Source organism: Pagrus pagrus (genome assembly GCF_965226575.1).
Source record: "Pagrus pagrus genome assembly, chromosome: 20".
Classification (NCBI taxonomy): Eukaryota; Metazoa; Chordata; class Actinopteri; order Spariformes; family Sparidae; genus Pagrus; species Pagrus pagrus.
Genome location: NC_140207.1, coordinates 17173396 through 17187906, shown reverse-complemented (window position 1 = coordinate 17187906; position 14511 = coordinate 17173396). Strand labels below are relative to the sequence as shown.

The following is a 14511-nucleotide window of genomic DNA, read 5'->3' as shown; positions in this document are numbered from 1 at the left end:
GAAAACCACATCTGTAGTACGTTTTGTAACTGCAGTTTCCTTTAGTTTGTTGCTCGATATTAACAGTCATAAAACATTATAGATGTGACTTGTAATTAATTGTAAGTTCAAGTGTCTTATAGATGCTCCTGACTAGTTTTAAACAGTGATGGAATGAAACTAAATACATTAACTTAAGTACTTTACTTGACTACTATTTTGAGGTACTACTTTACTTGAGTATTTCCACTTCCTGCTACCTTATAGTTCCTCTCCACTTGTACTTTGCACTCCACTACATTGACTTTATACCTTTAGTTACTAGTTGCTTTACAAAGTGCATGCTGCAGCAGAGCAAGTAGCGCAGTTTAAATGTATTTATTTTATCAGAATAAAAAAAACAGAAAAATCTGGATATGATGATCATTAAAATGCTGAATTTCAGATGTAATAACTCATATTATACAGTATATACAGTACTTACATGTAAATATTTGCAATTGACTTTTACTTTTGATCCTGAAATACATTAATTGTGTAAATGAAATTAAATAACTTGTCACGTTGAGGTGTCTGCAGCCAGCCAGCACTCACTTTAGATACAGGGTATCGCGCATTAATTTAAAGCAGTGAGCAGACAGTTTATATCAGGATTTAATTGATAAACTACTCAACGGTATACTACACTATCTGAGCCGCAGGGTGTGGAGGGTTTGAGCTTCCCTTTATCTAACTTTAGGCAGTGAAGATGACATTTTCTTGTCTAGGCTCCAGTGTCTTTTCTGCATTAACTGACATAAAACATCTTGCAAACGTAAAAAATGAATCTATATTATGAATCCAAGCCAAATATGATCTCAAAACAATACTCATTTTTTCTTCACTTGAGCGTAAAGATCCTCTGGCCTGTCAGCAGTCTGTCTTGAGGTGTTTGCTGGCTTGGACACATTGACCTGTGCATACACTGTGTCCTGCTGCTGTCCACTGTCCTGCGCTGAGTCAGAGGATGGTTCAGGTCTGCGCTTGGAGAAGTCGATCTCTCCATAGTGGATGTTTTCTTCTGCTATGCTGGATGGTACTTGAAGAGCCAGCTCGTCGTAGATTTGACTCTGAAAATTGAATCAGATAAGAAATGTTGTGAGCTGGATCCTTTCATACTAAAGTTTACTAAATGGCCTTTTGGACAAATTTGAATCTGGATTCTGACCACAGCACAGCACTGGTAATGGTGTTAAATGACATACATCTAAATACTGATTATGGTTAACAATTAGCTTTGATGCTGCTGGATTACATTCCTCACTAGTTTTCGTGGACATGGCGATGCTGTTTTGCAGTGATCATTAATCTGGGTGAAGGAGTCTCCCAGGGTTTGACTCTTGGGCCGCTACTATTCAACCAAACAGCAGATAGACTCAATGTGTCAGTGTGTAGAGCAAGTAAATAAACTGATATAACTTAATTCATTCATTCATTTTCATTAGTTAGATTTCACAGTTAGGAGGAAAGACTTGATGTTATTATTCGGTTGATTCAAGAACTAGTCTACAATAAAAAGACTGAAGACGAGCAAAAAATGGTTTGAACCATTATTCACCACCAGAGCTTTGCTTTTAGCTACTGTGCTGTTAACAGATTAAACCAATTTGCAACAAACATAAATTGTCTACTGTGTCTGTTTTACAGTTTTGGAGGGTGATTGCTTAACATTATCCAACCACTGTGTTGCTAACAGATTGTTTTGTCCCATTTGTTGTGTTTCTTAATATTTAACCCACTCAGTAACCTGTCAAAGATTGTCTACTTTCACACAGAAGACACAATCACTGTGAACACATGCAAATACTCACAACAGTTCACTACTGTACAAAAAAGTTAAGTATTTACTCACCTGAGTCTGTTGTGGAGTTTGATGTTTCAACTTAAAACACCTGGAAGCAATAGAGAGCTGTCAGAATAACAAGGACTGAGGACTGAAGCAGACAGTTTTGGATGTGTATCAGTGGAATTAAAATAAAAAAGTTTTTTTGAAATTAAGTCACAGAACAACTTCTTTGTTTGTTCCCTTTTCTTAGAGTTTCAGAGCCTGTCACTTTAAACAGTGCAAAAATGTAAACATGAGGAATCTGTTTGTGTAGAAATGAACAAAACAGACATCACATCTTCATCCATACCCTCACCATGAACGTATGTTTGTGATACTCACCAAACACAGACTGCAAGGCAGATGAGTATGATGACAACAATCCCTCCAAGAACTGGACCCCATATTAGAGAGTTCTCTGTTCATCAAAAAGAAAAGTACAGTAAAACTCAGTGACTGAAAGAAAACCGAGGTTGAATGTAGACATGTAACAAGTCTGTTGTGGTACTTTACAGGGAACTAAAACAAAGGAGAGCAGGTTAGATTAAATGAGCGGATTCAGTCCAGTTCTACATTTACCTGCAACAATCAAATGGATCTGTGACGACGTCTGGTTACCGAGATCATTTGTGGCAACACAGTAATAATCTCCTCCATCTGTCACATTAAAGCTGTAAAAGTGTCCTTCAGATACATTCATTGGTCCATCTTTACTGTTCCTAAACCAGGTGAAGCTGCTGACGGGAGGCTTGGCTCTGCTGGAGCAGGTCAGGTTCACCCAGCTACCTGCTGATGCACTGATGGACACTGAGGTGTTTTTAGGAGCATCTGAGGAAAATGTGACAGAGATGTGAGATATGAGAGTAACATCAGAGCCTGAATAAGATCCTTTATTTGTATCGTGTGCTGACAGGATCCAATAACAAACTCTGGTTGTCTTACATGAAACATTGAGAGTCTTTGTCTCCTCTGCTGTCTTGACATGTTTTCCTTCATTCACAGGATATGTGGCAGAACAGCTGATGCTGTATCCATCATGTTGGTCTGACAGAGTGATGGTCTCCTGGATTTGAGTTGTAAAGGTCCCATCTGTGTTTTCCTCTATTTTGTTGTGAGAGTCTTGTTGGAGATTCCAGGTGAGTTTAGGAGGGGAGTGTGGACAGGGAGTGAAAGCTGAGCAGGTTATAGTGACAGACTCCTTCTCCTTCAGATCACCAGAGATCTCAATTGTGGGGCGACGAGGAGAATCTGTGGGTTCAAATCAAACACACGTTAAAATAATCAAAGAAATCATGTTAAATTCATTAATTTGTGTTTTTAAATGCCAAAGCTGAAACAGAATCTTACAATCACACAATTTCCTCCATAATGTGACCATTTAATGTCAAACTGTAATGACAACATAATTAAAATGTATTCAAGTGTAACTGATTTCCCTTTTTATTCTGAACAATAACATTATAGACTGACTGACAGAAACAAAACTCTCTTACCTTCAACTGTTATTTGAAGAGGATCACAAATAGCTGTTGCCTTGACTGGTTCACTCTCAATTCTGAAGTAGTATGTGTTTGTGTAACTTGTGATTAAACTGGAAAATAAAGTGGTGCAGTTTTTCTCTCTCAGGTTTCCAGTTATCTTCATTGGATAGATGTTATTTGTCCCACTACTGTTGAAAATCACATTGCTACGATCCCATTTAAATCTTGAGTCATTTTTAATCCACACTCCAGAGATTTCTCTGCTGCTGTTAAACTCTTGTTCTGGTTTAGCACTAAAGTTACATGGGATTTGCAAACAAGATCCACTCAGTGCTTCCATCTTCTTTGGTGCAGTAATGAAGAGGGCTGAATCATCAGGACAAGCAGCCAAAACACCTGTAAACCAGACTCATTATTAATAAAATCTGGAATATAAAGTTGATGATAAACAAAGCAGCAGTATGTTGTTTGCTGGTCTTTTTCTCTGTCCTGTGAACAATGTCAGTAGAAAACATTTCACTTTGCAGTCAGGACATGAACAGTTGGATAAAGTAACTCTGTCTGCTCTTTCTGCTTTATTTCTAAATGAAGTCTAAACTGTAAACAATGAATGTCTCCAAATAAAAGTGAGTGAACAAACAGCTCACCTGAAACAAAGAAGACACTCAGCAACATGTTGGCTGTCACCATATTCACACACAGGACTGACATGACACTCATCACCTGGGTTTGAAAAGAAAAAAAAAATTAAATGTACCAGTGTGAGTTAAAATGATATTATAGATCTAATAAAATGTCACTGAAGCAACTTCAAATTTTTTTAACCAACAAATAAAATGTGTCATTTATTATATTTAAAAGAAGCAAAATCAAAATATTTGAAGAAATAAAAAGCAGTATCAGTTGACCTTACCAAATTAAACGTTAGATGATTTGTGTCAGCAGAGCTCCAACAGACCCAGTAACAGACGTCCCTACTAAGACGTTGTGATATAAACACAAACAGACTTCTTGTTTCACACGACTAAAATACTGCAGAAATAAGAGAAGTCTTCATCGTTCCTGTTCACACGCTGTGAGTGAGGAAGTCTTCAGCTCATCAGAATGCAGATGACTTATTCTTGAATACGATTTTGATCAGGAGGCTCACTGGAGCCTGTATGTCTTAACTTCTGCTTTAGTACATATTTTATTAATAACAATGATATTAAACATATTTCAACAAATACTAAAAATATATCTTTTTCACACTGGGTCAGAAAAGGTGGACCCAAATGCAGAAGATGACAAGCAGGCAGATCTATGGATGAACATTTATTCAAAGTAACAGCAGAAACAAGCAAACAGGACAGTTTGACAAAGACTGAACTAATGACTGGACTTAAATCCAAACTAAAGTAACAAGGGGATGAGGTGCAGGTGGAGAGAGGAGGAGAAACACAGGTGAGGGGAACGAGTGGAGGAAACATCAGGCTGAGGAGGAGCACAGGAACACAGGAGGGAAACACAACAAAAGACAAAACAAAAACCCAGTCAACACATAAAACACAAGTAAAAGGAGACAGAAACCACAGCACCATGAAAACCTCAATACTGCTGATTATCACAAAAGATGAGAGGTTTTAAATTGGACCTTCACACAGAGCTGCTTCTCAAACAGCTGAAATCTCACCAGTTGGGACTGTGAGGTTAAATACTGGAGTGATCAGGTATTTTAAGGGAAACTGAGTCACAGGGGGTAAAGATTTGGATGATCTGTTAGCAAAGAGAAACTGAAGGAAAGTGTTCAGTCAAAGAATAAATAGTCAATACTTGGACGATGAACACAGTTGTGGAGCACATGATGAAGACATGTTGTTGCAGAGAGCTGTGTGGAGGACTTGTTGACAGAAGCAGCAAACCAACTTCCCTGTTTACTTTTAGCTCTCAGGTTTTTCTCAGAACTCTCTTCATGACTTTGTCGGGTTACATCCCACCACTTCTCTTTAGCGTTGTCACTTTGGTTTATCAGCCACACACAGAAACAGGTCTCCTTCATCTGCATATGGGTGTGTGACGTGACATGGCAGTTTTGCTGTCTTCAGTGTCAAACATGTATAAATAAAAAATATATTTGTCAAAAACCTCCTCAATATTGTGCAGAAAACTATGCTTTATGTGAACATACTCAACATTAAACCAGTTCATCACTCATTTTTTCAGAATTTTCAACCAAACATACCAAAACTCATATGGTGTGACTGTCCGACACTTGTTTCTCAAAGTAAGAACTTGAATAAAGCTAAGAAAAATAAATGCAAAAATTCTCAAAACAATACAGAAAAATAATACAGATGTCTATTTGTGGGCCTACTCTTTTCAAAGTCCAAGCATAGTGTTTTGAGTCAGTTCTGATCAAAAAGATTTTGTCCCACAAATTAAAATCATATGGTGTGACACTATTTTGAGATATTTCAACGGGCAACTGTTTTGACACCCTTGGGAATGAGAGGTCCTTCTTCAGCAAGGTTGTTCAGTACTATTTATACCAGACCATGACAGGTTTCTGAGGTGAGTTATCATTTTTATGTTTTCAATAAATCAGATTTTGTTGGCACTCTGACAAAAGTCCCACTTCCGGATGTCTTTTGGTGTGACACATTTTTCATAGAAAATGCAAAAGAAATGTAATATTTTTTGTCATAATTACATGTTAATCTATGTTGCTTTGTTATAGCTAGCATCTTGTCAGCAAGTTAATGTGTAGCTACAAGACTCAAGGTTGTGCTAAGTGCAGAAAACATAATATGGTGTGACACTTCATCATATGGTGTGACATGTCTGCCTGTCACGCCATATGATTTTGATTGTCGCACCATATGATACGAATTGTAATTCCATCATCACATAAAAGCTGTAATTATCCACAAAAGATTGTGTTTAGTTTAGTTTAGTTTAGTTTATTTGGTGATACAGATTTCTAGTTTATCAGACAGACACAGCAGACTCTTCACAGAAACCTTAGAATGCTGTTTAAGTCTAAACAATGTTTTGTCTTCGTCTTAAACCATACATTCCCTTTTCTTTTGTCAGCTTGAGGCAAATAATGACACCCTGCGAGGAGAGAGGAGTTGCTGAGGCAAAGAAAAGTAAACGACAACTGTGTTTCCATTCGCTGACCAATAGGAAGGTCTGAGGGAGGGTTTTAGAGGGTGCCTTCATTGTTGATTCAAAAGGCCTTGGGGCAGATTTCTTCGAAGCCTGGCAATACATCATATCTAAAATATCATTGGACTAGAACACTGTAGGCAGTGCAACTAAGAGGAACGCAGTTATGAAATGCAGAGAATAACCCTAATTAATATTTCCTGCCATATGAGTGATCAGTACTCACCAACAGGTAGGTTAATACATGTTTTGCACTGACACATGGCGACATGATTATATGGTGTGACACTATATCATGTGGTGTGACATTCCAAATTGTGAAAATAACATACCTTTATTAATGATAAAACGTGAAAATGTTCATGGAATACATAGAAAATAGTATGAGCAAGAGTCACAAATATTTTCATAATTTTATAGCAAGGTTTGTCACAATAAATAGAAAATACAATTCAATTTTCAATTTATTTAGGATAACCCCTTGAGATGCAGCATCTCGTTTTCGAGGGGGTCCCAAAACATACGTTGACAGACTGACAACATAGGTCTCACATTGAGCAATGATTTAGAAAATAATACACAAATTTGATTAATTTTCACAAAACTATAATGGATCACAGTTTAGTTATGATAAAGGACTTCGATAAAGTGAGTAACTTAAGAAAGGTATAATCTATTTTCATTTTATATAGAATTATTTTCATGTCACACCATATGACGATTTTAGGCAGTAATACAACAAATTGTCGCATAAATTCTGATTCCAATTGAAAATCTAAAAACAACATATGTTTCTATAAAGATGAGAGTTAGTAGAAAAAAACTCAATCAGTTTTATGCCTGTTATTTGAAGTTTTTGAAAAAACACTTTTTTCTGGTGCATATGTCACTGACCCATATATATATGAAGCAAGAAAAATGTATTGAAGAAAGAAAAAAAAACGCTTCTACTGTAATAATAATAATGATAATAATAATAATAATAATAATAATAATAATAATAATAATAATGAGACTTCCATTTTCAGCAACAGGGAACTAACAAATCATATTTCTTATGTCTTTAGTAATGATATGACCTTTATGTTGGTTGTTATGTTGAGATATGCAGCGTTTTTTGAAGATACCAGATGATTTTGACACAAACTATAAATCCTAAAAGCTTCGACACAAACACAACAATCTGCATCACTGTTCATGTTTGTGGTGGTGGTGACTAGTGATGAATTTAGATCAGAGGAGAGAAACATAAACATTAAAACAGCACTGATTGATCTGCATTAACAATCATCCAAATATTTCAAATCAAATCTTCAAACCCTCACTAGCACATGATACTTTATCATTTATTTTATTATAACAGTCTTTGATACTTTAGGAATTAGTGACAAGCGCCCTCATACAGATCAAATCATAATGAGATTATATTTACATAATTACACACAAGGTAAATAAAGCAAACATGTAACTATCAATTACAGCTGTAATATAAACTTATTGGAGTAAAAAGGCTGTTTGTGTCAAATTTTACATACATATGATCATTACTATGGTTCATTGCTACATTAAAACAAGCTGTTAGAATAAACACAACTCCTTCACACTTTCTGCCTCTTAATTATCTAAAATGTTTCACATAATCATGTTGTTGCACATCAGAAAACACCATTCAGCCCAAGAGAAAGAATGAACATAAAAATGCAATAAATCAGCTCAATCTTACACAAACTAATGATGAAACAGAGAAATATTCCATTTATGGGGAACATGACGCCTTCCTCTTCTCCTTCATGATGCTTGAATCTCAATCACTCTGTTGACATAGTCTGCTTCATCTGTGTCCTGAGAGAGAGAGAGAGAGAGAGAGAGAGAGAGAGAGACAGAGAGAGAGAGACAGAGAGAGAGAGAGATAGAGACAGAGAGAGAGAGAGATAGAGATAGAGAGAGAGACAGAGAGAGAGAGAGAGACACACAGAGAGAGAGACAGAGAGAGACAGGTCAAAAGGTTGATCAAAAGGTCAATTAAGTTCCAGGTTCACTTAGCACAAGCTGATCCTGATTCCTATCACCACAGAGCCTTCCTCAGTAACAGCCTCTGTCCAGAGAGAGACCCTCTGAGAAACACCAGAGAAACCTGCCACCTCAAAACCCAAGACCTCCAAACTCTCTCCAAAACTCATCTGATATCTATAGACAAAGAGAATAAAAAGACTTACATTGACAATTGGAAAAATCAAATCAAATCCATCAATAAATTGGAGTGCTATCGCTCACTGGACAGAGAGTATTCTCCAGCACAATATCTGGTCAGCATACAAAACCCCAAACAAAGACAAACACTAACAATGTACAGACTCAGCGACCATCAGCTGCAGGTTGAAACAGGTCGGCATAAGAAAGAGTGGAAGCCCAGAGAATTAAGAATCTGTAAACACTGCTCTTCAGGAGAAATAGAAACTGAGGCCCATTTCCTCCTCTCCTGCCCCCTGTACCAAACTGAAAGAGAGGTTTTCCTCCAGCAGATCACTGCAGCAGATCCAACATATCAGGGAAAAACATGTGATGAGCTGTTAAAAGTCTGTCTGGGAGAAGATCCACCATTTGTAAAATTAGCTGCACAATACGTAACACTCTGCCATGAAACTAGAGAAACACACAAATGCTAACCACAACCATTACTGCTATGGTATAATATTGTTGTTGTTGTTGTTTTTCATTTCTTTATTTTATATATTATTATTATTATTATCATCATTTAATATGAACTGTATATATATATGTATATATATATATATATATATATATATATATATATATATTTATATATATATATATATATATATATATATATATATTTTTAATTATATATAAGAACTTGCAACTGTCTAATGACACCCAATCTGTGTATAAGAGAGAGACAGCACTTCATCAACACACACACACACACACACACACACACACACACACACACACACACACAAGGTATACAGTATAAATATATATATTTTTTATTTATTTTTATTTTTATTTTTTATTGTATTATATTTGTATATATTTGATTCTGTGAGTTGTATTTGTTTTGTTTTCATTGACTCTTGATGCTTTGGCAACATAGTTCTTGTAACAGTCATGCCAATAAAGCAAAATGAATTGAAATTGAATTGACAGAGAGAGAGAGACAGAGAGAGATATTTAGATTTTCAAGAATAACTTTATTCTGTCATTCCTCAAAAAAAAAAAAAAACTATTTACAAATAAATACGATCATGTTCAGAAACACAGACAAATCAATCTTAACATCCATTGATCTCCTACAGAGAGTAAAGGTCGTTATCCAGCCCCTGATCAGTCCCAGGGAGCCGGTCAGTGTCCTCCTCCTCCTCCTCCTCATCATCATCATCATCACCACCACTCATAACTTGACTGCTGGATAAAACCTTTTCCTCTGTAACCTTCCTGCCCTGCTCACTAGTAGACGGCTCTGCCACATCAACACTGTGAGCAGAGCCCCGCTGACCTCCCACAGCGGGCAGCTGACTGCCCGGTCCTCCATCAGCGTCCTGACCCGCTGCGCCCCGCTTACCACCACCATCGGAGGCCGCTACGGGCGTCTCATCTCCGGCTCCCCGGGCCGACACGGGAGCCAAAACAGCGGCCGGCGGCGCATCAGCGCTCCCGGTGCTCCCTGCAGCCGGAGCTGCGGCGTTAGCCTCGAGCTGTCTGTGCGGACATAACACACGCTTGTGGCCGACACCTCCACACTCAAACACTTCATATATCCAGCGCTGGCATACACCATATAAACCCTCTCCATACTTTACCCTGAAGGACACGTCCAGGCTCTGTGAGTCCAGGAACACGAACACCTGTCGTCTCAGAGACATCACGTGTTTCAGCTCAGGATCTTTACAACCCAAACCGACTGTCTTAAACCCGCTGGCAAACTTCCCAAACCTGCGCAACTCTTTCTCCAGCAGCTCGTTTGGGATGAACGGCGGGACACCGGACACAGTAACTCTGGTGGACGGCACCGCCAGAGGAGACACCTGGACAAACATGTCCTGTATTAGCACCCCACTCTCCACCAACAAACTGCTCCTGTTTTACAAACACCACCACTGCCTTGTTCATCCGGGAGGCACAAACCAGCTGATCATGCTCCACCACTTCTCCCACAGCCAGCAGCACCACCTCCATCAGCACCGAGCCCAGGGACCAGCCTCACGCCGTGTTGGAGGCACAGAGACGGCGTCTCGCCGGACGCCATCTCGCCCACCTCAACGCCGACTTTTTCCAACTTTAACCACTAAAAACAAATGACAACCTTACCTGGACATGCACAATAAAGAGGAAAGAAAAGGTTTAAACTAACAGAACAAAGGAGAAGTTTAGGAAAAACTGCAGCAGTCCACACCGCGTGCAGCCTGAGAGAGAGAGAGAGAGAGAGAGAGAGAGAGAGAGAGAGAGAGGTGTTGGTGCTCTGCAGTGAGTTTAATGCAGCTGAAAGAGAAATGCCAGCAGCACCTTGAGCTTGTCTCGGTAAATCAAAGTCTAATATAAAGTGAGATTAGCTCTCCTTAATGAAATGAAGACAGTGTACTGTTGACAGAATAATGTACCTGTCCTCATCTAGTAGCTTACCTTCACTGGTTTGTTGCAGCATCTTGATCTGAACCAGCTGAAAGAAAAGGAGATGGAATAAATAAACATGAATACAAGTGAAACATTTTAAAGAGAACAATAAGTCTGTAGCTGGAAATGATCACATCATAGAAAAGTTGGTCTCACCACTCAAAGATGACGATTGTACTGCAGAGCATTATGACTCCCAGGATCTTCACTGTAACGTAGACAGAAAGCCCAAACTCTGTAACAAGACAGCATGGTCACCTTCTCCTTAATGGAAAATGTTACGGCTCTAAAACATCCTGAACTTTAATTCCTTCTGTTAACCTCAAATGTAAACTTGCACATCATAAAACACGACCTTCAGCACTTCATTAACCAAAATAAAATTTGGTTAACAAGTTAACAAACAAACAAAGAAGCAATGCAGAAGCAGTAAAGAAGAAAAAAACATGAATTAAAATGAGCAGATTCAGTCCAGTTCTACATTTACCTGCAACATTCAAATGGATCTGTGACGACATCTGGTTACCAAGATCATTTGTGGCCACACAGTAATAATCTCCTCCACATGTCGCATCAAAGCTGTAAAAGTGTCCTTCAGATACATTCATTGGTCCATCTTTACTGTTCCTGAACCAGGTGAAGCTGCTGACGGGAGGCTTGGCTCTGCTGGAGCAGGTCAGGTTCACCCAGCTACCTGCTGATGCACTGATGGACACTGAGGTGTCTTTAGGAGCATCTGAGGAAAATGTGACAGAGATGTGAGATATGAGAGTAACATCAGAGCCTGAATAAGATCCTTTATTTGTATCATGTGCTGACAGGATCCAATAACAAACTCTGGTTGTCTTACATGAAACACTGAGAGTCTTTGTCTCCTCTGCTTTCTTGACGTCTTTTCCTTCATTCACAGGATATGTGGCAGAACAGCTGATGTTGTATCCATCATGTTGGTCTGACAGAGTGATGGTCTCCTGGATTTTAGTTGTAAAGGTCCCATCTGTGTTTTCCTCTATTTTGTTGTGAGAGTCTTGTTGGAGACTCCAGGTGAGTTTAGGAGGGGAGTGTGGACAGGGAGTGAAAGCTGAGCAGGTTATAGTGACAGACTCCTTCTCCTTCAGATCACCTGAGATCTCAATTCTGGGGCGACGAGGAGAATCTGTGGGTTCAAATCAAACACACTTTTAAATAATCAAAGAAATCATGTTAAATTCAGATATTTGTGTTTTTAAATGCCAAAGCTGAAACAGAATCTTACAATCACACAATTTCTTCCATACCGTGAACATCTAATGTCAAACTGTACTGACACAACAGAATTAAAATGTATTCAAGTGTAACTGATTTCCTTTTTTATTCTGAACAATAACATTATAGACTGACTGACAGAAACAAAACTCTCTTACCTTCAACTGTTATTTGAAGAGGATCACAAATAGCTGTTGCCCTGATTTGGTCGTTCTCAATTCTGAAGTAGTATGTGTTTGTGTAACTTGTGATTAAACTGGAAAATAAAGTGGTGCAGTTTTTCTCTCTCAGGTTTCCAGTTATCTTCATTGGATAGATGTTATCTTTGTTCTTACTGTGGAAAATCACATTGTTTTGTTGGTATGGATTACTTTTAAACCACACTCCAAAGATTTCTCTGCTGCTGTCAAACTCTTGTTCTGGTTCAGGTCTAAAGTTACATGGGATTTGCAAACAAGATCCACTCAGTGCTTCCATCGTCTTTGGTGCAGTAATGAAAAGGAGTGAATCATCAGGACAAGCAGCCAAAGCACCTGTAAACCAGAATAATGATGAATAAAATGTTTCAAACAATCTTCATTCAGAGAAAGACAAAATATACTTCAGCAGTAATATTTTACATTATGTCTGTTTTCATTGTACAGTCTGTTAATGGTCATTTTATCAGTTTACGAGAAGCAGATAACAATCTCCACTTAATCCCACACAAGCCTGACCCCCGGTGGTGACCAAACCCAGTGACACAAACACTCCAATGATTCAAGTAACGTCTCCAAATAAAAGTGAGAGAACAAACAGCTCACCTGAGAGAAAGAAGAGGCTCAGCAACATGTTGGCTGTCACCATATTCACACACAGGACTGACATGACACTCATCACCTGGATTTGAAAGAAAATGGTACTTTTCAATATTTTAATCAAAACATCTTTAAACAAATCATTCATGTTGTTTCAACCTCAAAGTCAAACATTCAAACCAGGAACTTGCCACCAAGTGTTGTGTGTGTAGTGATGAATAATATCTGCAGAGTTGCTCTGAAAACAGTTTGAATATGAATTCAAAGTGAGTACGTTTTTGATGTTATAAAGTTTAAATATAAAAAGCAGTAACATTTGACCTTACCAAACGATCCTGCAGCTAAAACAGAGAAGAATTTGTGAATGTCAGCAGAACAGCAACAGACCCAGTAACAGACGTCCCCACTCAGACTTTGTGATATAAAAGCAAACAGACTTCTTGTTTTACGCAACTAAAATACTGCAGAAATAAGAGAAGGTTTCATCCTTCCCGTTGACACACTATGAGTAAGAATGTCTTCATCCTTCCTGTTCACACCATGTGAACAGGAAGGATAACAACAATATCTTCATCATCACATAATCATCTTGAGTAATGATATGACCTTTATGTTGGTTGTTATGTTGAGATATGCAGCCTTTTTTGAAGATATCAGATGATTTTGACACAAACACAACAATCTGCATCACTGTTCATGTTTGTGGTGGTGGTGACTAGTGATGAATTTAGATCAGAGGAGTTGTGAACAGGAGCAGTTCAAAGTGTCACCATGACCAGCTGGTGGTGTATGAACCACTCATGACTTAAAGTACAAAAAGCTCACTGCTAATCAGAGCTCAGACAGACTCAGAGCCAGAAGTTCATATTTTATTAAAGTCATTCCTGCAGCACAGAGAAACATAAACATTAAAACAGCACTGATTGATCTGCATTATCAATTAAAGCATCATTCATGTTCTTTTGGAGCAACTTCAACTTCACACATTCAAACCAGGATCTTGTCATGAACAACCGGACGTCACTGCATTATATATAATGTGTGCAGAGTTGCGCGAAAACCAGTTTGAATGAGTTCAGAGTGAGTGAGTTCATGATATCACAGCTCAAATAAAATGTCGCTGAAGCAGCTTCTCATTTCTTTGAGGCTCATTTATGCACAACCAAAATTCAACAAACACAGTATATCATGTCTTTTCATAAGAAATAACCAAAATAAAGACCTCTCTGAGTTCAATAGTTCAAACATAAAAAGCAGAAACATTTGACCTCACCAAACGAGCCTGCAGCAGACCCAGCAACAGGTCCCTGCTCAGACTTAAAAAAGCAATCAGGCGACAAAAATGGTGCCGAAATAAGAGAAGTCT

General features: G+C 38.2%; 2 protein-coding genes across 2 annotated transcripts; both read right to left on the bottom strand.

The window, feature by feature from the left end:
• Positions 1 to 696: 696 nt before the first annotated feature.
• LOC311249825 (sialic acid-binding Ig-like lectin 7) lies at positions 697 to 13179 on the bottom strand (the record flags this gene model as incomplete). The annotated part of the gene is made up of 7 exons (XM_084341141.1): positions 697 to 1088; positions 1871 to 1910; positions 2186 to 2261; positions 11591 to 11839; positions 11954 to 12259; positions 12507 to 12881; positions 13152 to 13179. The coding sequence occupies 7 exons, from the start codon at positions 13177 to 13179 to the stop codon at positions 849 to 851; spliced, it is 1314 nt and encodes a 437-aa protein (XP_084197267.1). The 3' UTR covers positions 697 to 848.
• Positions 2388 to 3999, bottom strand: LOC311249787 (sialic acid-binding Ig-like lectin 7; the record flags this gene model as incomplete). Its single annotated transcript, XM_084341103.1, has 4 exons — positions 2388 to 2671; positions 2786 to 3091; positions 3337 to 3720; positions 3972 to 3999. The coding sequence occupies 4 exons, from the start codon at positions 3997 to 3999 to the stop codon at positions 2388 to 2390; spliced, it is 1002 nt and encodes a 333-aa protein (XP_084197229.1).
• Positions 13180 to 14511: the final 1332 nt, after the last annotated feature.